Genomic DNA, 25,485 nt, shown 5'->3' on the forward strand with positions numbered 1-25,485 from the left:
TGTGCTTGTTCCATGGCGGAAATTGCAGAAATGGGCCGGCCCTAACAACAGCAAAAGGAAGCCACAATGGCAAAAAGGCCGACACTCTGACCAATTAACGCTCTGCAGTTAAACCTGTTTTTCCTGATCTGTTGGCTCATTAAGCCACAGTATATCTGCAACAATGCAGGATTGATGATGTTGTTTTAATGGGTTACACTGCATGTAAATGAAGCGTGAACACGTATAATGGGTGAAGTTACAGGCTATCTAATCTACATTGAATCGAGAAGGATGCATTTTACTGATTTGATGAAACCGCTCAGCTTTTAGGGGGCGCTCAGGTATACAGCGACAAAGAGACCCAAAGCAGCAGGATATTTTATTAAAATGGAAATGTGCTACACACAAACATGCAGTGCAAAGGTGCAAAATGGCATCTAGTGGCGTGATTAGTGCTGCCAGATCTTGCGAGAGATCAATATTATCATTACACTTTAGTTATCAAGCACTGCATTATGTGCATCCATTTCTGACTAAACTTATGGTATCTGCAGAGGGCCTTTGGATCCGCTTGAGGCCAAATCAATGCAGTCTTGTTCTCCCATTTTTTGTTACATTTTCTCCCATATTTCACCCACTTCATCCCTGGCTTTGTTAGCTAAGTAATTAAAAAAACTCCATTAATTGTAATTTTATTAGACAGGAGAGACAGAAGACATGGGAGCAAGCCCAAAGAAGCAACTACACTTGAGGAGTTAAAGTCATACTTGAGTAAAAGTAGTAACAACATCTTAGAATAATCGAATATTATCAAATTATCCCCAGTGATTTTCGTAAAGCATTTTTGCTTGAAATCCCCATCCCTGGTGAAAAGTACATTACTTGGGTAAATGTACTGTGTTATATTCCGTCACTGGAAACAAGTCCAAAAAACTGCAAGTGACTTTATGGTAAAACAAGACCAAAGTCGCTTATAATTAGCAGTCTTGGCAATCCTGCGCGTGACACGAGGATTTGAGAAAAGTTTGGCTTCATGGAAAATGTCCTACCGTAGACAACGACTGCCAATCATCCAATTGGTGCTGCATATACAGATTATGACTACAGCTGTCCTGCCTTTGTGTGTTTGTATGTCTGAATGCATGAAATCTGGACTGCGGCCGTGCTCTTTAGGGGCAGTATGGTCGACGTGACAGGCAGGTATATGAGATGTATGATGTTCTTTAAGCTGTTATTCTATCTATTACTGGATAAATGACCATTCTTCATCCTGAGCCACAGTGCAATAGGAGACACAGTTGGCAAAAGCAGGTATTTCAAACACAATTACAAACAATGACTGCAATCGCACTGAGAACTTTTTTTTTTGACAACCCCTTCACTCTACCTGAACAGACCAGTGCAAAGAGACGCCACTTTAGCTGCTTATAGACCTGAACTAATCACCACCTAATGTGGGTTCAAATCCCAAACCAATCTTTTGAAAATTGAGACAGACTGCTGATTTATTAAGATGAATGGCAGCAACAAATGGACACACACACACACATACACACACACACACTCAACAACTGACGCATAGTGCGGGTCAGAAAGAGATGAGGAGTGGGAGAGATAACGAGAAGAGGCTAAGAGGGTTAATGACTGTCTCAAACACAAGGCCAGCAAGATTGTTCCCGTTGATGCATGCACAAACACACACACACACACACACACACACACAGACACGCACACACACAGGTCATCTTGATGAAATTGCACATGATAAATTTATGATCCGCCTGACGCTCCAAATCTCGTCGCTTAGCGCTGTGTCTTCATGTCACGCGCGCCTTTGCCTGTCAGAGAGAGGCAGAGCGGGGGGGGAGACGCAGGAAAGGACGCGGGAGATGGAGGTGAGGAGAAGAAGGAAAAGATGGGGAGAGACAAAGACAGAAATAGAGAGAGTGATAGTGTTTGAGCCAGGAGTGCGGCTCTTTGTCTTCCTAATGGAGCCATTACCTAAGGGGTGTGTGACCCCCGGGGGTCAATCCAACACAAGCGCGCGCACACATACACACAGAGGACAATGTAGATGATGGGCGTGAGTAGCACTGCCAAGAGCTGAAGGACAGGCTACGACACTGTGTAATCTGTATTTTATTACCAGAGTTTTTACTCGCTGATGTTACTGTACCTGTCTCTCTCTCTCTCTCTCTCTCCATCCTCCTCCACCTTTCTCTCACCTCCTCCCTTTCAGCTACTGATTCTTTCAGATCACAATCTGAGAAAGCGGCTCAGTACAATTATACAAAAAAAGGATGAAAGGACACACTCAGATTCCTTCCTGTTGACCTGCCTGTATCACCCATTTTCTTTCCCCCCCCCCAGCAATTAGTCCTCTTACTCCCCCCCAAATCACCTCACGCCACCCCACTCACTGCTCCACATTCCCCCTCTCTTCCTCCTCATCTCTCTCCCCTCAACCTAATTTAAAGCGAAAGTGACCTTTTTTGTGTGAAAAAGTGTCACCACACATTCAGGAGCATGTACACACACACACACACACACACACAAACACACACTAATGATACAATGAAAAGATGTCTGGGAGATAGAACGCGCTCTTTAGAAAGTACACACTCATTATTATGCCACTCCTGTGAGTGTGTGTGTGTGTGTGTGTGTGTGTGTGTGTGTGTGTGTGTGTGTGTGTGTGTGTGTGTGTGTGTGTGTGTGTGTGTTGTCCACCACTACAGGACATGAAATGCAATTACATCTGTCCTTGGGAACATTTCAATCGCTCCGTGTCCGCTTCAGGCAAATTACCTATTCAGCAGTATCACACATATACTACAAAAGATGAGTGTGTGTGTGTGTGTGTGTGTGTGTGTGTGTGTGTGTGTGTGTGTGTGTGTGTGTGTGTGTTTGTAGCACAGTTTCTACAACAATTTAAAGGTCCACTATGTTGTTTTGGGGAGGAAATTTGAATCAGAAGAGAAAGATCTTCATTGACTGTTTGACTGAAACTCTCTTTGTTTTCATGACTGAATAAACTGAATAAACAAACTGATCTTACAGAGGTCATACTATGCTTTTGGGGGTTTTGGCTTTCCTTTATTGTGTCGTGTAGCATTTTTGTGCATTTTTGTGCAGTGAAAAAGCCCAAAGTCCACACCAAAGGGAGTTACTCTCTCCCATAGAAAACACTGCTGCACTGCCTGAAACACCTGGTGTGGAGTTGAGCCTTTACTTCTGTAAGTTATGTGCATCACCATGTAACAGGTGTTATATAAATATATATATATATATATATACATATATATTATGAATATACACTCCAGTCAGTCAGCAGACATACAGTTGCTACTGCTGTAGCGTTATTTTAGATCACACTACCTTGCTAGGCATGACCCACAAATGCGACTGCAGAACTCGAAAGCAACACTTAAACCCAGAAACACATACAAAAATAACCTCATATGCAAAAGAAAAGTGTTATGCATCTTATTTTTATTGCCCAAGATATAAAGTAAGAACAAAGTATCCAGATCTGACTGAGATTCAGCAGTAAATGCCACACACACACACACACACACACAGAAGGCAAACAGAGGGTGAGCCGCCTGCCAGTCTGTGCATCTCCCCTATTGTCAGCACTCTGACAGAATGTAATTGAAGAAAATAGAAACCCCAGAGAAGAGGATCAATTACTCGGTGTACAAGACCGGAGAGATGTTTTCATATTAGAATGATAAAGTGTTGCCCGAAGTACTGCAACACAGGAGGAAAGAGAGAAGGATGAATGTAGAGAGAGGAAGAAACAAAGAGAGAACGATAGGAGAAGGGAGAGACAGATGAAGTTTGAGAGTAGTTTACCTATTTGCCTCAGTGGATGCGAGAGGATGTGTGTGTGTGTGTGTGTGTGTGTGTGTGTGTGTGTGTGTGTGTGTGTGTGTGTGTGAGAGAGAGAGACACAGGAGATTTTGAGCGAGAGCGATCTGAGCTGAATTAAGTTGTAAATTGGAAGGGTGTGATTGTGCAGCGAGACTCGCTTATCATTCAGCTGCATCATCTCCAGCGGCCTCGGCGCTCGGTCGGAGATACAGCGAGGAACAATGACGGTCTAATTCCATTGTGTCCATAAACCGTCAATACGAGGGAGACGGAGGGAGAGAAAAAGAGAGAGGAGGAGGAGGAGGAGCGGGGGTGAGGGAGAAGTGGCCGAGGGACACGGGGAGCAGGACGTGCAGTGAAGAAGAGCCCAGGAGTGAAAAGGAGCTCTCTGGTGAAGAATGGAGGAGTGCGAGGGGCAGCCTCACGGTGCTGAGTGACTTCAATAGCCTTCCCTGCCTCCCTCGGCCCATCGCTGCCTCTCAATTAAATTCTAATCAATGGAAAAGCCTCATTATCCCCACTGCCTGCAATGCTGTGGAATTGATCTCTGTCCCTGTGGTACAGCCATACAATGCTAAATTTCAAAGCTTTGGTCAAAAAGAACAGTGTTAGCGGACGCAGGGTATCAAACGCAGGCTGATAAGGTGCCGTGTACAGTACAAGACAGTCAAGGTCTTTGTGATATAATAGTCTGCCTTTTTAAGCATCAACAGGTGAGGCTTGGAAAATACACCAACCAGTTGATTGACTTTCCTGACCATCGATTAATCAGTAATGTTATGTTCCATGTAAAAATGGCAGGAAATGCTGCTTCTAAAAATACAGCTGTTTTCTGCTTTTCTCTGTTTTATCACGATACATTGAGGATCTTTGAGTTTTATAACACAACAAGACATTAATAGGCTTAAGTTCGGACTTTAAGAAACTGAGTTGGACATTTTTCACTTTTTTCTAACATTTCAGAGACCAAACATCAAAATAAGCAATACTTCACTGTCAACTGTGCTTGAGTTCTTTGAATACAATATCAGTGTTTGGCCATGAGAGTGTGACACATTTTCTTTATTGCATATATATGTGTGTGTGTATATATATATATATATATATATACATATAATTTGCAAAATAACACCTCAATATTTTTTGTATCTCTCTAAAAAGTGAAGAAGTGGTCCACTTCAGCACATGCAGGCTGACAACAGCAGGCTGGCTTTTCAACTGACTATCTGGAGATTGTACACTTAAAGAAACCTTATGAATGCACACACACACACGCACGCACACAAACACACACACATACAGATGCACACACACAAAAAGTACAATGGGTGTGAGGGAGAGTTAAAGGAGAAAGATATGGGTACTTTCAGACAGAGACAAGGACAGAGGTGTCCGGGGGGAGGCCTGTTTAGAAAGCACCTGCCGCCGACCCCTAAGGAGCAGACAGATGATTCGCCACGGGAACAGGAACACCTGACAGCCCACTCACACACACACACACACATATACGCTGCATCTGAAAGAATATGTGACTGCAAGCTGAGAAGGAACCTTGAAAACAATTTACCCACTTCAACACACACACAGACACACACACACAAACTCTTCTTCTGTGTGCATCGTTCAAAGATACACACACACGGGCACACAAGAAGTGGCTGTAAAATGCTATAGCAGGCAGAAATAGGAAGAAGAACGCACAAAACAGTGGGAGGGGGGATGAGGAGAGAGATGCCATCCCATCATGAAGGCACTGGGCCCTTTTTTTGAATGTATTTAGTTATTAGAGGAGAGGAGAGGAGAGGAGAGGAGAGGAGAGGAGAGGAGAGGAGAGGCAAAGAGAGACAAGTGAAGGTAGTGAGGAGCGACTGTGATCCCATTAGGCCAGTTAATCACCGCACCCCCTGCAGTCATTTTGCCATCACAAAATTGGCTGAGTAATCCTGTACTTAGTGTGTGTGTGTGTTGTGGGGGGTGTGTGTGTGTGTGTGTGGGTCTGCATGAGTGACGAGGTTAGACATGTAATTATGATGTGTATGTCTTCTGAATTCCCTCTTTTCTTGTTCTTTCATGGTTGTTTGCCTAACAAGCTGACATACACTCATTGGTATGGAAATGTTTTGCGCTAATAAACCATATTTTTAGAAACTGGAGGTACATCAGCACAATATTTAGACATCGTGACATTTTAGTCATTCTATCGTCTCTGCATTTAGGATATTTTCCTGACTGTTAATTCTTTAAATTCTCATTTGCAACATCGCCTCGTTTATGAGATTAAGAGGTGACAGAGAAAACAATTTCTCCTGTTGTGATTGTGCAGGAGAGCCCGCCACTGATTATTTGTCAGTTAGTGACAGCGACAGAGCTGCTCATTAAATGCCGAGAAAGTCTCCAGCTGGAAGGGGTGTTTGTGTTTTGTACAGTCACGCATGGAATTATTTTGTGTATATAAATGACCAATTTCCTCAGTGTGATGACTGTGTTGTCTAGACCTTGGGCTCTTATCTCCTCTGTCTTCATTTCCTGTGAAAAACACAGACTTTAAATGGTTCCAGACAATAGAGATGACAAGTGGAAACCCTGTTGAGCTTGGAAAAAAAGGGTAAACAGTACATATACTAAGAGAAATAATAGAATAAAATAAGAAAACTTGGATTATTTGGCAGATATTGTTTTCTTATGTCACATTATTGAACACTTAAAGGGAATCCTGTATTTTTAAACCTGGGCCCTGTATTTACATCTTTTGCTGTGTAAATGATTCATACTACTGTCAAAGTTACATCCTCTGAAAGTGCTTGATTTTGCCACTGGCTAATGTTGTTATTCTAAGAGTCTGACAACATTACGGAAGCGATTTTACAGAGATAGACTTTTTGTTAAATAAAAAGATCCATTTCGTAACCGGGAACACAAGTCCCGCTGGAGGAGAAGTCTCGTTCTGGAACCTTGCCAAAGGTAAGTTCTTGTAGGAAGACGATGGTGGAAATATGAGTCAGAGTTAAAGAGAGGAGTTTGGAGTTTACCTAGAAAAACCGCCTGCAGGAATTTATTTCCAAAGTCATGGCAGACTATTTAACCAAACTGTAACAATTCAACAAAATGTGTTTCTGGTTACAAAAAGGATGTTACACATTTATGAAAGGTCTTATTCTGTAGGAGTGATTTCCATAATGTTGTCAGGCACTTGGAATAACAACTTCAGTCTGTCTGTGGCAAAAACAAACGCCTTTAGTGGACATAACTTTGATGGTCGCAGTTGCCCCAAAGGATTACATTGCAGCCGTGTTGCTGCTGCCAGCTGAGGCAATCTGCTGGACTTATTCCAACACTTAGTAAGAATAAGTTACACACCAAAACATGTAGAGCTGAGGTTAAAAAACACCATAATTCCCCTTTATAACAACTCATTTACATTTTTCTGAGAAATATAGACACAACATCTTGAGGAGGTGATTGGTGTGGATGGTCCACACAGTATATGACACCAGAGACCGCATACCACCATTTTTTAACATAATTGTGGTTATAGGTCATTTTTGTCGATAAATGGTAGTGACATATTGACATTTGTATTTCAGACTAAGATGCTGTGTCAATTTGCAATGTACTTAAAGTCAAAGCGCAGCGTGCCGCGTAAAATGCTTAACATGCAATATTAAAGGTGTCAATCTTATCTGCTTCAGTTACCTTAGTTTTCTACACCAGTAGAGGTGTATTGATTATTTGAGGTGAATCCTCGGTTGGAGAAATGTACTGAGTGAGGGTAGCCAAGTGCACACTGATTAACTAGTGCTGTTTTTTTACTGTCAGGCAATAGGATACGGCTAAACACACACACATGCATTGAGGAAAATGCTACATAAAAAGCTTTAGCTGGCCTTGGTCTGCAGTGACAGCACTGCAAAGCCATCATTAATGTGTGTGTGTGTGTGTGTGTGTGTGTGTGTGTGTGTGTGTGTGTGTGTGTGTGTGTGTGTGTGTGTGTGTGTGTACAGACAGTAATAAATTATAGCTAGTATACTGCAGGAAGACCATAGTTAAATGAGGGCGCTTTTAGTCTTTATCAATAGCTAACTGTGTTTAAAATTGTGTGTGTGTGTGTGTGTGTGTGTGTGTGTGTGTGTGTGTGTGTGTGTGTGGTGGTTGCACATGGTGTGTGGTCTCAAAACCTGTGTTGTGCTTTTCAACACATGCAGGCATATCTTAAGGTCTACCACACACACACACACACACTGTAACAGCCAGCTTTTAATTAGTAGATAGATCTAAACGATTTTTGGAAAAGCTGCTATAATTGTGTTTGTGTGTGTATGTTAAATGGTACATTGTGCTGAGTAAAATAATTTAACTTGCACATAGTTTAGAAGTTAGTCAGTTTTCTTTTTGTGTGTGTGAGAGAGAGAGAGTGTGTGCATGTCTCTCACTCTCTCTCTCTGTCAAGGCATATTTCTCAGTGGGGCTGCGCTAACAATGCCCTCTCCTACTTGTCAAGGTTGGACTAAACTAACATCTCAAACACACACACACACACACACACACACACACACAAAGCTCGATCACGACGCTCCCACACGCTGGAGCCAACGCATAAAACACACACACGCAATGCAAACAAAAAAAAAAAAAAAAAAAAACCCTCACCTCGTCATGACTCCTCCTCAAGCGTCTAAATGAGCTATTGAAAGTCAGCAATTTCGATTAAATCAAACCCTTCAGTAACAAACCTCAGTCTCTATCATTCAGGAGCTTCGGTATTGGAGCACAGAAAGCCAGGGTCGACCGAGCGGAGCGTGGGTTTACTGCAGTGAAAAGAATAAAGGATCACTTCTCTCAAGGACAGCTTATCTAAGCTACTGCAAAGTGGTGGTTTACCAGGAGATGGTGTTGGGAAGAAGTTCGTCCTCAGGACAAGGAGTTGGTTTGTTGGCAAGTTGAGTAAAGTTTTTTTTTTAGGTTATACATGTCCCATTATATCAAGTGCTGTAAAGAGCTGTACATGTTACCTATTTTAAGAGCTGGCACTGGTGGGAAACTTACCACAGTCAAGTATCATTTAAGCATATTTGCAAAAGTTATGAAATAAGATTCATGATCAAGCATTTATTCATTTCATATGAGTTGTCTTAGAAGCTTTCATAAACCCATCTTCTTTAAAATAAAGCATGTGGTGCAAATGAAATATGTATGTGAAACACAAGAATTACTGTCCAGATGTAGGTGGAGCGAATCTTTTTTATTTATTGTTAAACTTAAATACCTACTTGGTTACTAGAACCTTCAAATTCCCAGTTAAAATGCTGAGGACAGGATCTCAGTGTCCTTACTTGAAGCTATGGCCCTGATGTTGTGACTACCATAGGAAAATGTCTAGTTAGAACTATTTGGTTTAGTTAAAGGGTAACTCCACCAATTTTACACATTAAGGTGTGTTTCCAGGTCTTGGGGAGCACTACTGCATATGTAAAAAAACAGAAAAAAGTAGTATAAAGCCTTTTGTGGCCTCAGAGGAAGCTGCATGTAATCTGATAAATTGCCTCCAGTGATGTCACTCACTGGCTATGTTGCATTGTGGGTAATGTAGCCGCCAGCTTTTGAAAAGGAAGAATGCTTTACTTTAAAATGGCGATATCTCTGGTTCTTCCGTATCGATTTTGATAATTTGTTTTTAAACTATCCATAATAAGTTGATAACGGTGTTATAGGAGTGCAATGCCAAGATCTAGCTAAAAAAATCATGGCAGCTACTTTACATATGCAGTAGTTCTCCCCAAGTCCTGTAAACACACTTGTCTGAAATTGGTGGAGTTACCCTTTAGGGGAAAGACTGTGCTCATGATAAATAAATAATGGTAATGTATGCAAGCTAACTGAAACACTTGGTTCCTTGGACTCCATACACTTGGAAAATGGCTACATTTTTGCAGGATGCCTGGGTAAATCACGCTGCTACAGCCCCATATAGGTTATATATAGGTTACACTGCTGCCAGCTGCTGGTCTGCACATATTGTACCTCCAAACCCTGCCCTGTATCTTTAAAATAACATGCAAGTGAGGCTAATATGCCTCATTCTTGCCACAAATACTACAGACTCGCTCTCTCCATCTCTCTCTATCTCCGTCCCTCTCTTTGTTGCACTCCCTCTCCCCCTCTCTCAGGTGTTTTCGGCAGGTAAAAACCCCATTTCCCTGTTCCCCTTGGGGTGCGCTGACCTAACTGCTGGTGCTCCCCGGAGCCCTGGCTAACTCCGCAGACCCATTTGTCAACGTTGACCCTGCAATCCTCCCCCCTCCTCCCCCATCCGTCTTCCCTCCCTTCCTATTCTATCTTCCTCTGGTGCTTCAGCTATTTTTAAATCCTCCCCTTATGTCTCGCTGTACACCCCTCCTCTTTAAAAGGACTATAAAAGCACCGAGGGCTGGACAAGATGGACGGAAGGGGCAGGTGGGGGGCTGGGCTGGGGTGGGAAAAGGGACAGAGAGGGAGAAGAGGAAGGAAGGGTGAGGCTGGAGCTGGAGGGAAGTGGAACACTAAACTAGAACGTAGAAGAACAGGTGCTGAGATAATAAAGGGTACACTCCTTCTTACATATTGCCCCTTTAACTTTACATATTTCCGCTGGTCACTGCTAATACAGTGTATAAAAAATGGAAGCAAGAACAAGCATATTGGTTGATTCCTGGTTGGTAAGCGTTCAAAAAGCAAGCTGGTTATCGCTAAAGTGTGATGAGCAGTTCAGCACAGTTGAGGCCCTAACATGAATGACCCATAAACTCTTTAAAACAGATTTACTGACTTGAGCCTGTCAGACCTTTACGTCAATAACGCAATTTATCGGGGAAGACAAGAACCAAAGGCTGAACATTTTTCAAGGAATCAATGTCATTATTTATTTACATTATTCTGACGCTGAAGCCTTATCACCTCGAGTGCCAGGAGGGCAGATTTGAGGGTCACACAGTGCTCGCATTAACAGCGGCTGCGTACAGTAATTACAGTTTGGGAGGATAGGGTGGTGGTGGTGGTGGGGGGGGGTTAATAGGATGCGCACAGACTTTTCTCAGCAAAAACCTTATCGCTAATAACCACACACTATCAACTTAATTAAAGAGCGCTTCTTTAAAAGCCCCTCAGCCTCTCTCCAGTTTGCTCCGCACCTCTTATTCTATCTTTAACTCCCTCATTTGCGCTCATTCCATCCTCCTTTCTTCCTCTTTCTGTCGCTTTTTTTTTTCCAAGGAGAAAGCTGTTGAGTCACTCTTCCGTTGTCCCCATTCTCTTCCCTCTATCTTTGAAGTCAGCTGAATTCCACGACGCTACGATATAACGGCGGAGGGGCTCGCTGCACTACGTCAGTTACATGATGCGACACGACACTTTAAGGACTTCATATTAAGGACTCTGCAGTTAAAAGAACCGAGAGTGCTGAGACAAGTTGCAAATGACCTGAAAACTAAAAATAGTGCCCACCGAAAAAGTCGTTCACTGCAGCATTTAAACTGGGGAGGACATTATCAGCCGCTGCATAATGGCGTCTCGCAGAATACTTAAAAATCGTGTCGCTGTCACTCTGACTTATTGCAAACTGTTTCCACGCACAGCGTATAGAACATGCGTCGTACCTTAAAACGCCAGTAAAACATTAGGTGCGACAAGTTAAAACACCCAACTGGAGTGTAAATATTCAGTTACTTTCAGGCCAAGGGGGTTAAAAGTTTGAAGAGCGTGTGGCTTTCGTCAAGACAGCCGGATGCGAGGACATTCCAGTTTCTTGTCAGGCTCGACAAGACCTCTTAAGTTGTCTTTCATGTTAATGGATGCGAGGCAGCATCCTTTTTCTTTCTTTTTTTTTTTTTGCAGAGCTGAAGTTTTAAAAGCAAAGTGCTGGCTGCCGACCGAGGAAGCGAGGGAGAGAGGCAGAGAGAGACAAATAAACTGAGTGTGCCAATAAAACATGAATAATGCCATTTTCCTGAGAGCCCCCCACTGCGCTCACAGCTTGTTCACTGCTTGTCACACAGGGACCTTCTTACAAGTCATCCTCCACCCACCCATCCATCCATCCATCCGTCCTTGCGCCCATCTAGCCCCACTACTTCAGAACAATTAAGGTTGACTTCATGCTCCAAGGGGCTTTCCATCATAATGGAGAGACGAGTGAAACAAGGAAGAGGCTCGTCGGAGGGATATTTAATTCATGTCACTCTCACTGCCTGCATCTCTCCGTTCCCTGTCTTTTAGCACAGCTCACTACCCCCAACATGCTGCAGTGCTGGGCTAGGCTACACTACCCTATAACGCTAAGGGAGAGACTACGGTCCGTTTTAATGGAATTGTGTTGCAACGCTGGAGCGGGCTCCGTGCAGGATGCAGCGAGCGGGCGAGAGGAGCAAGTCAGCCCTGGTCTAACGTGATTGCGCTCGTTCACTGCAGACACTGCAGAGTAATCTGGCAGCGGCATTTCTGTGTGACTGTGTGTTCTCTGTATGTATACTCGTGTGTGTGTGTGTGTGAGAGAGAGAGAGAGAGAGTCAGAAATGGATGGATGGAAGGAAAAGAAATGGAGGGAAAGATTGAAAAATCATTAAAGACATGAGAGCGGAATCAAACACTCCTGAAACCTAAAGCTTTGAAAAGTGGTCTCTGTGTGTGTGTGTGTGTGTGTGTGTGTGTGTGTGTGTGTGTGTGTGTGTGTGTGTGTGTGTGTGTGTGTGTGTGTGTGTGTGTGCAGGGGAGAGGGAGTGTGGGGTGCAGCTGTTGCCAACTCCTTTCGACATGGCTGCGATAGATACGAGCAGAAATCTCTCACTTCAATCTTCAAACACTTAACGGCACGGCGATGGAAGGGGAAAGAGAGAGGGGAGGACAGATAGACTTTGGAGATAAGATGCGGAATGCAGATGAGAGAGGGAGATGAGGAGAGGAGGGAAAAAGCTGCACAGGGACGCAGGTTGGGTGCGAGATAGCCCGCGCCATGCTCGAAAAACAGTGCAGTTACTGCCCGTCCAATGAAAGCCGAGCCTTCGTCACTATTTTACTGTGACCTATTTAAAAAATATTCTCAACAAAATGCCTCCTGTCCTATCCTTCCTATCCGTCTCTCCAGCATCTTCCGACCCGCTCTTTCCGAGATAAAGTTGGAGGAACGGGAGGTCGGTGTTTTCGCGGGCTCGTCTAATTAGATCAAACTTAAGGCGACTGACTGTTTTCTGACCTCCCAGCACGTCGGATTTTTACACACAATCCCAAAGCAGCTCAAAGGGAAGACGTCGTAGCGTGGTTTTATAGAAAGCAGCCTAGAGAAAGGACTGCGCCACACCACACTGCACCAGAAATGTGAGAGCATCGACAGCCTAACATGAAGATATCCGTGCCTGCGTGTGTCGGTGCACCACTCAGCACAATCGAGCCCTGCTGACCTCATAAGAGCTTGCTAATAACTGTGCATGTTTATTTGAAGGCTCCCAGGTTTCCCTCCTTATTAGTGGAGTTGATGTCCAAACCCCCGAACGGACTATAGCTGACTTCCCATGGCCGCCGTTCTGCATTTACATTGCTCATTGGAGGTGGTGCAACCTAAAATCAAATCTCATGCAACAGCAGCAACATTTGATCACGTAGCAGGTGAATCAGTTAGCTTAGCCAGCACAAACATACATGCCTAAATAGCTGCAATGGGGCAGATGAAACAGTTTCTGAGAAATCGAGACAATTTGGGAAAGAGTAAGAGGTAAAGGCTGATAAGTTGTTTCTGTCTTGAAACTTTAACCTCTGACTGCCACGACAAGCCTCTTCTGACAAGGTTAGCATCACTTTGAGGCACTTTTCTCTGTTTGCATGTGTAACAGGGAATTGTAAAATGGAGCTTCACCAAACAAATCCCTTTAATAAACGTTGGCAATGTATGTTTCTGTAAACCACGGATATGTTGAAACTTTGCGGCCCTTTAGGTTAAATTTTCCGTTTTATCTTATGGTCTGGTTAGGAGAAGATCATTTTAAATATCTTAAAATATCTGTTTTAATTAACACAAACCGGCTCCTGAGATCTCCTTCAAAATATCCAGTGATGTCACGCTTACAAACGCAGTCTAGAACAGTGGTCACTGGCTTAGCAGCCTTGTCACCGCCACCACCCTCCACTCCGCCTCCAGATATGAAAGTATGACAAAGTATATGACACATTTTATAGGAAATTGTCTGTGACATGTACAAATGTGAACGTATCGGTGGTTTGCAGAAACATTTACTGCCGACATTTTATCCTGGTGACTGGGCTGTGCATTCTACTTTTGTACACTGTAAAGTCCATTCTCAGTGTTTGTTCACTGGAGGCTCCAGGTTTCCACATCACACTTGTGTACGCTGAATATTTTGACCAGGATTGGCTTTGTGATGTCACAAATCATGCGTGTACAGCAGTCCTGCCTCTTAAAATCAGATTTTCAATGAGCACAGAGAAAAATTACACTTGAATAAAGGTGAGAACAGCCTTCTAGTGTTACACTCTGCACAAACATCATTCTACACAGTGAAGATCAAACATTCAACTGTACGAACAAGAAGAAAAACATAGTTTTGACTGGCGGGGTGAGGTTTTAGATGTGAAAATATAACAGAAAAATGTGGTTGATTCCTGATGCTGTATTGGAAGTGGGCTGCTACGAGCATGCCAAACAAACAGCCTCAACTCTTTTATCTTTCCTCGTCCCTGGCTTCTTTACTGCTCACTCACTGTAACACAGCACCCACAGGACTTGCTGGGGGATCGCTCCTCATACAGAGCCACATATATCAGGGTGGCTGCAGCTGCTGCAGGCCTGTGAGGGTGGTGACTTTATGACCCTCAACACCAGCAGAAAATCTTGTTTAACTATCCATCCAGAACAAGCTGTCAATCTAGACTCCCCCCTCCGATTGTCAGGGTGGATGGAATCAATAGAGCGATGCGTTCAGCTTTACATATTCATGTCAACATAAATAAGCCATCAGATCAACATCCCTGGGGGCAAAGTTAGCTGATATTTATCCGCGTGCATCTCAGGAGCGTGAGTGACAGTAGGTGGTGATAATACAGTTTGAAAAATCAACCTCTCACTCACATCGCTCTCTCCTTCTCCCCTCCACCATAACTGTGATTGACAAGTCCTCCTGAAAGATGCTTCTAGTTAATAAGTAGCTGTCGCTCATAATGAAGCAGTTTGCAGCATGCACCATGAATTAAGATCCACAGAGGTTCTGCAGCTTAAAAAACAGTGTGTGGACAATTTAATCAGACAATTTCAACGTTCAGAAAATGAGAAACTTGTCTTTGAAGGCTTCGGCAACCAGATTCTTGTCTTTTTTCTTTTTTAAACATTTATGCTCGCGCTGATGCAATTGCCTCGTGACACAAAGACGAGGAATGAAAAGACTCTCACAGCCTGCAACTGCGTGCATGTGTTATCTGTATATTAGTCAGGCTTAAGCTGAGATGACAAAATTCTCCCCTCCAAAGCTGTGATAGCTGTGTTATTCTCCGCGCGCCTCTTCAGTCTCTCGGTCGCCGAGCTTACGTTATATTTATTGTGGGGTATTTCTGTCGGCTTACGGCGGCTGACAAGAGTCGAGTCAAGCAGATCAGAAATTCAATTTGCTGCTGAGACACTTGGGTTAATCAACGAGAAACACAGGAAAAAAAAAAAAAAGACGGAGAGTCACACCCACCCCAAAAATGTGCACACACATTAGTTTTGCTCCCACACAAATGCACACAAGACAAACAGACAAGAGGATTAGTCCGATGTTAGCCTGCATGCTGTTTGTTTACCCGACACGATACGTCCTAGCTTGTGCACACAAAAACTCTTGTACGCTAATAATGCAACTCGCACCAAACAAATAGTCTGAATGGATGCTAATGTAGCAGTGTCACAGTGGTGAACCTGTATGCAAATGCGCGGGACAGGGCTCCATCACTTCCTGCACGCCGTCATACGCATGGACGGAGCCTTATTAGAGCGTCTTTCACAGCAGGAGAGTGTGATTCAGTGGGAGAAGACAACAGTGGGAAAAAAAAAGAGGACTAAGCAGCAGCAGAAGGATAAAATGGAGAAGATGAAGTGCGTAAGGAGATTAAAGACTAAAGTAAAATGCCGCCACGGGTACGACATCAAAATCAATTTATATTCCCGTTTCGCTATCACATAACGCAGCGTTGGCCTTCAATCCTGAGCATTTGTCAATTAATTTAAGAGTGGAGAAGATGCTTCGGTTGGTACGGGTCATAACTTTTGTTTTTTACCACACCGAGGCGACCCGTTCAGTGGATTTTATGACAGAAAGGGGCTTTTTACAGCTCCTGACCCGACTTGTCGACCCGGCTGCGGCTGACACTGATAAAATGCACTCTTCCTTTGCGAGCATCCTTGCGAAAGAAGAGTGCATTTTATTTGCAATATGTGACTTTGTTGGTTTGCGTGCGTGCTGCTGCAATCCTCGTACACAGTGCTCCTGAGGCTGAAGCCGAGGCTCTCCTGAGATGGAGAGAGGGAGCGAGAGAGGGAGCGAGAGAGGGAGCGAGAAGGCGAAGGAGGGGGAAAAGAGCCGAGGACACAGAGGAAAGGCGGGAAAGGAGAAGCGAGCTGGTCCAAGAGGAAGAGCAACGGAACAGTAAAGCTCGAACTATTGCAGCACGAATGCAAACTTTCCACACTTTGAAACAGATTCCATCAGGGGAAGCCAGAGAGAAGAGGGAGAGGAAGAAAAAAAGTGGGGAATAAACTCATGAAAAGAGCTAACAGCTCTATTTCCTCTGGTCCCACATATTCATTCAAATCGATTCCCTTTGAGAAGTGAGAGGCCATTCCTCATCTGCAAGACAGCTGCATCTAGCTATCGGAATAATACGGCGCTGAGGCATACAGTGGCTGCACACACACACACACACACGTATGCACACATGAGTGTTTTTCATATTTACAGCAACTTCATGCACACACGCATAAAGAATTCAAAACAAGGAGAGCTAACAAGTAAAGTGTTACCATTGGGATCTCAGTGAGGACCGGGGTAATAGGAAATCTGACAACACCCCAGTGATGTCATTATCGCAGTCTGGACCCACACACACACACAGTCAATTATAGACGTACAAACACAGATTGCCTTTGTTGGCGATATATCGATGAAGTACAGGCGCACAGACACATGGACAGTGTGGATGTGTGTGACAGTGCGGCAGGCTTTAGCAGGAAGATGCTCCAGTTAAATGGCAACAAAAACATACGTCTCCACGCAGTAATTGGACAAACTCATAAGTTATGTCACAAAATGTTATTTCTGCTCAGTCTCTCGCTCCGTCCCTCCCTGCCGCTCTGATTTGCTATTTGACACGAGGAGGCAGCAGCAAACATCAGAGTGCTTGCGAGTGCTTGTGTGTGTGTGTGCGCGCGCACGTCGTGTGTGTGTAATTATACCGCCTGAGGGGAGACAACAACAGGGATGGATGAATAATGTCCTTTGATCACGATAACACCACACACACACGCACACACAAATGTTTGCATCCACTACATTAATGCTGGCAGTTACACCGTGTGTGTGCGGTTAGTTAGTACAAAAAACTTTTTCAGCCACCGGCCGCCATGACAGCTGCCGTGAAACATACACTCAGATAGACAAAAGGAGTGCTAGAGTTTATCAATATGAGTGATCAGAAAAAAACACTGTTCATTATCCTGGGATCCATCGACAAGTCTCACCACTGACGATCGATAGTTTACATAAATACACTCGCAGCTCGTGTACACTGAATGTGTGTCTCTGTGCGTCACAGTTTAATTAGTTAAATGGGAACAGTGAGTAACAGCGGCTGATATTGGGTTTCACTGTCGTTCGTCGTGGAGGAGAGTCAGTCGGTCGGCTTACTGCACAAAAATAACGATTCTTTAAAAAAGTGTTTTTGATCCTGATAACATTAGCTTTAGCATTTTAGCTCTAGTAATCACTAACAGAGCTTTAACGACGACTGACAACAGTTGTTATTGACGCTCTGTCAGCCTCGATTCAGCCAAACATCAATGGTTGATACCGGTTGAGCAAAGGGGTTTCAGTGTCACAACATGAAAAACAGCCAAATGTGAGCATGACTTCAGGCTGAATTTTAAAGTAGAATATGTTCAATTAAATAAGCGCCTTCTTCTTATCGCCATTTTGACGGTGGCGCTGTGTTATGGTCACTTAGATGAGGCTGATGCTGCTTTCCAGTTAACGAAAATTTTCGAACTATCAAATCGATCTACTGCGACTTCATGACGTCACACAACAATGGCAGCACCAGTGGGGAGGGGGTAGGATGCATTTGTAGACCAAAGTATTTGTTTTAGATTAGTATAAAAGTGCCTGTCACATGGATGCCCTGGGACACACATCACACAACACTCAGTCACATTAATTCTCTAGCCGGCAGGTGGCTGAGGTGTTTGGTGAGTAAACGGTTGTGTTATGTTAAGTTGTTTTTGCATTACTGCCAGAGTCACAAACATCACATCATATTGAAAAGAAACATCTGACAAAATAAATGTTTTAACATCTTTATTTTTTGGCTGATCGTTTGTGTCCTCCAGACTGCATCTGGCCTTCCTCTGATTTGGCCTTCCTCTGGGGGAATGTACCAAGTGTGGTGTGGATGAGGGGGAGGTTAGGGAGTTTAGAAAGCAAAGGGCTATATTGAGTAGTTTAAAATAATGTTTTGTTTGGAAGAAATGTATTGATGTTTTAAGCTGTTAACTTATATTTGTTTCTATCAGATGATAGATGAAGCACTGATATAAGCTAAAGGTTAGTTAATTGATGGGCTAATTGTCATCTCCTGCAGTAGGAGGAGGTTGGAGGTTGGAGTGGCTTGCAAGAGTCAGTTAATGCAGGGGAACAGGTTGCAGAGGCTAAAGACTGCAGGGGCCCCAACTTAAAATGAGTATAGCCCGGTAAAGTGTTTTTGCCTCATTTTTAACCTTAAAGGAATAGTTCACTCTAGAACGAAATTCAGTCATTATTGACTCACCCTTATACGAGTCTCCCTCACACCCGCTCGCACTACGGAAGCCGTAGTCCGAAGCCGAAGTCCTCGGACATTTTTCTTTTTTCTTTCAAAGTTTCAAATCACTAGTGCAGGCAGATCCCTCTTGTGTTTGTGTGTCGCTCGGTCGCTCACAGCTGGATGTAAATACCGGTGTGTATCTATCGTGAGTTCTCGTTGATCTTGTCTGGCGCAGCTTCCGTAGTGCGAGCGGGTGCGAGGGAGACTCGCGTGCACGCAGGAGCGTGCCTCCAGGCAAATATAGTATAGTGACTGTTTAGGGTAGAAAAATGTACTAAATGACGTTGTTTCGAGTAAACTCTGGATGTCGCCACTTCAGGACACTTGGATTGCAGCGGACGAGCAGTATGGAGGAATATTACAAAGTTTTTGTGTAGTTTTATGGACCTCTTCGTCTCGGACACCATTGACGCCCATTATATGGATTTTTGCTGCAGGATGGTACCCCCGCGGGTCTCCAGCTGCACTTTGAGGAATAAGAAACTACACCGGATTTCTCATCAGCATGAGGGGGAGTCGATAATGACTGAATTTGGTTCTAGAGTGAACTATTCCTTTAATCAAATTCAAAGATTAATTCAAACGTGACCTATACTTAAAAAGGAAATAAGTCACTGATTTTGTAAAGGAAGGAGAGTGTCAGAGGATTAATCTGGTAGTCTCGTGTCTGCGCTCCACTAAGAATCAGACTTGTATATGTCATTATGTGTTCATTAATATTCATTAATTTGTTTGAATCACTGAATAATTAATTAATCAATCCATGTAAATGAAGTGTCATTTGTTTAAGACGCTCAAGGGATGAGCTCGAAAGTAAAAGCTTGTGTGCGTGTGTGTGTGTGTGTGTACACACATGTGTGCACGTGCCGGCGTGATAGTTAAGGTGACATCACTGTGGCACACTGCGGAACACACACACACCTACAGTGCTACACAGCAATATAAAGAGCATCACGACAATATTTCCAGACTGTTTGAACACTTTGTTTTATTCAGAAGCAAAGTGTTTGTTTTTCTTTTTTTCTTCAAGCAGCACAACAGAGAGGGACATCTCCCAAGGCTGCTGTTAACACATCTGGTGCACAGACCATGATTTAATTCACGAGATGTGCTCTCAAATATAAAGAAGAAAGAAACAGAGTACAGCTGCAGCAGCGGCAGCACACATCACGCAAATCAGACTGGACGTGTCGATAGGTGGAGTCACAGCAGACACTAACAAAGACTAAGGAAAGGCAGAGTGAACAGCGTTCGTGACCAACATGATCCAGTTGCCGTTATTGACCATTGAGCGAGTCGATAAACATTTAGCGTGAGAATTACATGAAGCCAATCAACAAGCCAAGCCAGACATCCGCCCACACAATTATACCGGGGAAGGGAATGAGAAGATACAAGCCTTAAAAACTTGATGTATGGAGAGACCAAAAGCAAAAAAACACAAGATAATAAAATAATGAAGCTAAGTAAATACAATGAAAACATAATAATATGATTTTATGGGTTTTTTAGGGGTTATTTCTACCCATGAGTTTCAAAGAGCTGCCAGGGTGGCACCTTCAAGCTGAATTGCTGAGAATGCAGCAAGGAAAGATATTTCTTTCCTTAATCAATAATGCATTCTTTTCAATACTGGCAAGTGATGCATTATTCAACAAAGGCTGAGAGATGTATGGAGGGGACTAACACAGGGACATACTGCAACATTTATCTAATTAACAAGCGAGAAGGAAAGCGTGAGTGAAGGATAGAGAGATGGGCAGAGGGACAGCACAAGGAGAGAGAAGAAGAGCAGGAAGGAAAGGAAAGACAGAGTTGAGTCGAGGCGTAAATAGCGTCTTTCTTTAATGGGGAAGCTCTCAGATAGTATTCTCTAAGGGTTGAAGAGGAAACGGCTTTGACTAGAAGTCATCAACACCAAGAGATTTAGCCTCCAAGTGACGGGCAAAGGAAACACACACAGAGTAAAAGTGTATTCAGTGCACGCAGAGGCATTAAGGCACATATATACGCAGGGAAAAATTTCACACACGTCTAAGCACACACAAGTACGAAGGCGTAATCGTGAATAGACAAACACACCGAGGGTCTTACAAGGCGTAATCATTGGAGGCGAGCTTCTCCTCATATTTCACATGAGGATTAGCGAAAATCTGCATGGAACAAGGCGGCAGAAAGACTCCGCTACTTACATTTCAGAGGGTAACCGTATAAACCTTAACCTACAGAGGGTGAGCAGTTATATAAACTTTAAAAGGAGGGTAAAAGACTATGTAAACCCTACGAGGAAAGGATACAGCAGAGGACGCACGAGAAGAATCCTAATCCCTGTTTGGGATGGAAACACACTGCAGCACTCACTAAACAGATTTAGCTGTTGTATTTTTGTGAGTGTGTTGGGGGGAGGTGGATATCACACACTTAACACCATCATGGCCATTATCGTGCTGACTCCTAATATATAAGTGATGTCAGGACCCCTGATCAAATAAAAAGTGTAACATCGTTATGGAGGAGTCTGATGTATTTATCTCAGCTGTATTTAAGGAAAGGTTATTTTAAGTAAATAGGGATAAAAACATAACTCTGTGGTAGCAACAAGTGGTGAAAAATCAGTTGATAAATTGATTATTGGAAGGTCAATCCAGAGCAAGATGATTAGCTCATTTATCAGATAAATATGGCAGCCCAGTCACCAGAATAAAATGTTGGCAGGCGACGTTACTGCAGATAACAGTACGTGTCAGAGGTCATTTAACACGTGTCATATCACATTCACATTATATGTTTATGCCCTGACTTTCATATCAGGAGGAGCAGACAGTGGTAGAGTTACAGGCCAGAAGGCTGCCATGCCAGTGACCGCAGTTCAAGACTGCATTTCAACATTTGTAAGTGTGACACCTTTGGATACATTGAAGGAAACCTCGGGGACATTTGCCAGCCATGTTTGTGGCAACAAAAATACATTTTTGTTGGGAAGTTTGGACAACTCCTGCTGTGTTTGTGGCAACCAAAACATGTATTTTAAGCCAAAACATGATCTTTTCCTCCTTTTTTAGACTAAAGCCAAGATAAAATTGAAACTGAATCTAAAGATATGTTTCAACATATCCATGGTTTACAGAAACGTACCTTTGCATAGCCAACATTTATTCTGGCCATTGGGTTGGATATACCAAACATTTGCTTCTCACAGTAAAGATTTTTTGCACTTTTCTGTTATATGTTATGATTTGAAGATGAAAGTAATGTGTTGTTGATGTCCATATTAAACAACTGTAGCACAGCTGGGCTGATAAGAGATTTTTGGGCTGAATGCCAATAGGGTTAGGGTTATTGTAATGCAGCGGGGTATTTTAACAGTTTGAAAATAAGATGTATTGTCTAAAATGAAACTGTAAACTTCCCTGGGAATTAAATAATTCCAAAACTGGTTGAGTTTCATCTCTGATATATCTGTGATGGGCTAATATCGGCTGTTAAAATCAACTAATGGCAGTCAGGCTCTACAGTGAATGACAGTGATGATTCAGCGTTCGGATCGTTTTGACCTTTACATTCATACTTTTACATCGTTGTCCTTGATCCAGCCTCTAGCTTGGATTTCATTTTCATTTTGCGAGATTCCTTGTCACATATTATCAGAAAATCTGGTGTAAAACAATCAGATAATCCTCTAATATTCCCTCAGATACTGTCAGGCTCTCAGGCAAAAACATTGCATCATCAAAATGTCCAGAAGAAACAAAGTCATGACAATGATGAGGAACATCACACATTCCTAAGTGGCTCTAAAAAAAACATTGGGTGAGCCCAAGGTGATAAAAAAAGAAGATTAAAACGCATAAAGAACATACATTATACCTGAACCTGGAGGAATACAGGAGCCTGTGTGAGCTCCTTTGTGTGAGACAACTTCACCTAGCGTGAGGAGTGTGCGAGTTTGAAGCTAACACAGATAGACAGATAAGATGGGAGGAAAGAAGGAAAACGTTAAAAAGAAAACAAAGAGGAGACAAAGTGGTGGGTCGAGCACTTTAAAGTGGATTATTTTCTCCTCATCTGCTCCGGAGGAGGAAACACGCCCGCTGTCAGGGAGCTGAATCGCTGCTGTTTCAATGACACTCCCTGACAGGGGACATGAGGTGTGTGTGTGCCCATGTGTGTGTGTGTGTGTGTGTGTGTGTGTGTGTGTGTGTGTGTGTGTGTGTGTGTGTGTGTGTGTGTGTGTGTGTGTGAGTGTGCACAGCTGAAATAGGTAGTGTGTGGCAGGTGCCAATCAGGACATTCTGTAATTCCCCACCACACTCAGCCTGCCTCTGGTCAAGTTGAGGGATTATCCCTTCCCCTCTCCACCTCCTCTACTTCAACACTCGCCTCCTCCCCCTTCTTCCGCCCTCTCCTCCAACACTTGCCCCCCCTTCATCTCCCTCTTCCTAAAAAGGGGCATCGTGTAGCATTACAGGATCAATAAACCATTACCGCAGTAACTTTAAGACATTTGTATATTAACTGTAAACAAACAAGATCATCGCTGAGAGGTTCTGCAGCCTCATCGACCTCCAGACTGAGTGTTTTATTGTGGGCCACGGGGTGGGATTTGGTGGGAAATCTGCCGGACCGCCTGAGAGAGAGATTGCTTTATGGCATGAAATAAGAAGAGGGATGCTATTCTTTCAGTGCGACAGGAGCTAAAGATTTGTGATTTTTCTCGCACTGGTGGATCTTGAAGAAAAAGAGAGGTTTATAGAAAAATGATTTATCCTCTCCAGTAAAGTGAGAGCAAAGTCAAACATACACAAGCTGCACTTGAGGCTTTAAAAGTGTGCAAGTAATTTGGAACAATAATATCGTGTGTTCACACTAATTACATTGAAATACTGTGTCTTTCACAGTTTTGGATAATGACACATTGACGTTTCACATGTAGCATCTTTAAGGAAAGACTGGCTAACACGCTGTCTGGTAAGCTCTCTTTGATCTTCCCCCCAAATACCACAGATCAGAATATCCCCATTGTGAGTCTGATGAATCGTAGCAGCTAAACACTGCCTCAAGAAGCCAGAGTGTCGTGCGCTCCTCATCTGTTTCTATTCACAGCTCAAAGTGATTGGCAGGCAAAGGAGACGTTGCCTATTCAATCGGAGAGCCAATAAGGACCCGTGCACCTTGTCTGAGGGAATCCTGCACCATGAATGGAGACTTCCAAGATTACAGCTCATTGTACCACGCAGCCGCTGTTAGCCAAACTACTAAAACACTCCTACTCCTGCTTTATTTCCTCATTTAGTCATCCATTCTTCTGTTCTCGACCTACTTTTTAGAATTCTCTCTTCTTCCACCCGTTCCTCCAGCACTTTTTCTGCAGATACTTACCTCATCCTCCCACCCCCTATGCTTCCTCCACATTATCTCTTCCCACCAATGTCAGCCTGGTTCCTCCCTGCGTTTCTGTCTCTAGACACCAGCTACACTGATATGAGCACTTCCTGAGCCCAAACAGTCACAGTGCATTTGATTTTTCTCTGTGGGTGCGCTTAATTTCCTGGTTCAGCAAAGATGCAAGCCAGGACTTTTGGCAAACCACTCCAAACCAAAGCAATTATTCAATCAATTCATTTTTAATTCAACCATTCCCCCTTTTCACCCAATCATCAACAACATCCATGTAGCCAAGCATTCTTTATCCACACATGATCCTCCACACACTGCTCCATACCTTGTCAGCCATGATCATGGACGACCCTCCGTGGATGCCCAGGATGGGTATGAGCGTCTGCGAGGAAATAAAATCCAAAATCTGGGCAATGGCCTCCTGGTCGGTGCCATCCCCAAACACCACGCCATGGATCTTGGTCCCGGACATCAGGTCGCACATGTGGGTGATGATGCTTTTCGGGTCGGTCTCGTTGACCAGCAGTGTGACCACGTTGACATCTATGGGGTCCTCCTTGCTCCACAGCGCCCGGATATCTCGGTCTGAGATGTAGCGCGTGCGCCCCAAGATCACCGCAATGTTCAGGACCGGCACTTTTTCCGAGCCGCCGCCAGACCGCTGCTTTTGAGCTGCCGCGGGGTCTGCGATCAGGGTCACCGCCACCAGGAGAGCCAGGGATAGCAGCACACTATCACTACCAGTGCTACAACTGCTGCTCCTTCTACTCCTCCTCTTACTCCTTTTGCTGCTGAGGGACATCCTGCCAAACCACTTCATCCCCTGCATGGATGGAGGATGAGGGAAAACAGAGCAGATGAAGACAGATCAAAAAAAGAGAAGAAGATGAGAGAGAGAAGTGTGGAATGATGATGGCAGAGAGGGAAAGACAGGGGAGATAAATTGTTAATGCACAGCTCTTTGAGCCCACACATTGAGGTTGAATCCTTCATTTTTATTCCACTTCTTCTCTGTAATGTTATTAAATACATAAACCTTGTGGGGAGGGAGATGGCCTTGGGAGGAAGTTGCGGAGGGATGAGTGAAAGAGATGACTAACAAGTATACGCTTTATGGTCACGACTGCGAGGATCAGATGATTCCGG

The 25,485-nt window shown here is 43.7% G+C and overlaps 1 protein-coding gene across 1 annotated transcript in view; it reads right to left on the reverse strand.

Annotated features, from left to right (window-relative positions):
* grin2aa (glutamate receptor, ionotropic, N-methyl D-aspartate 2A, a) overlaps positions 1-25,168 on the reverse strand; it is a 147,320-nt gene extending 122,152 nt beyond the window's left edge. The window contains exon 1 of the mRNA XM_073494370.1: positions 24,665-25,168. Coding sequence (XP_073350471.1) covers positions 24,665-25,168 — 504 coding nt within the window. The remainder of the gene's footprint in view (positions 1-24,664) is intronic.
* Between the last annotated feature and the right edge of the window lie 317 nt (positions 25,169-25,485).

The sequence above is a fragment of the Pagrus major genome, chromosome 23 (assembly GCF_040436345.1).
Source record: "Pagrus major chromosome 23, Pma_NU_1.0".
Lineage (NCBI taxonomy): Eukaryota > Metazoa > Chordata > Actinopteri > Spariformes > Sparidae > Pagrus > Pagrus major.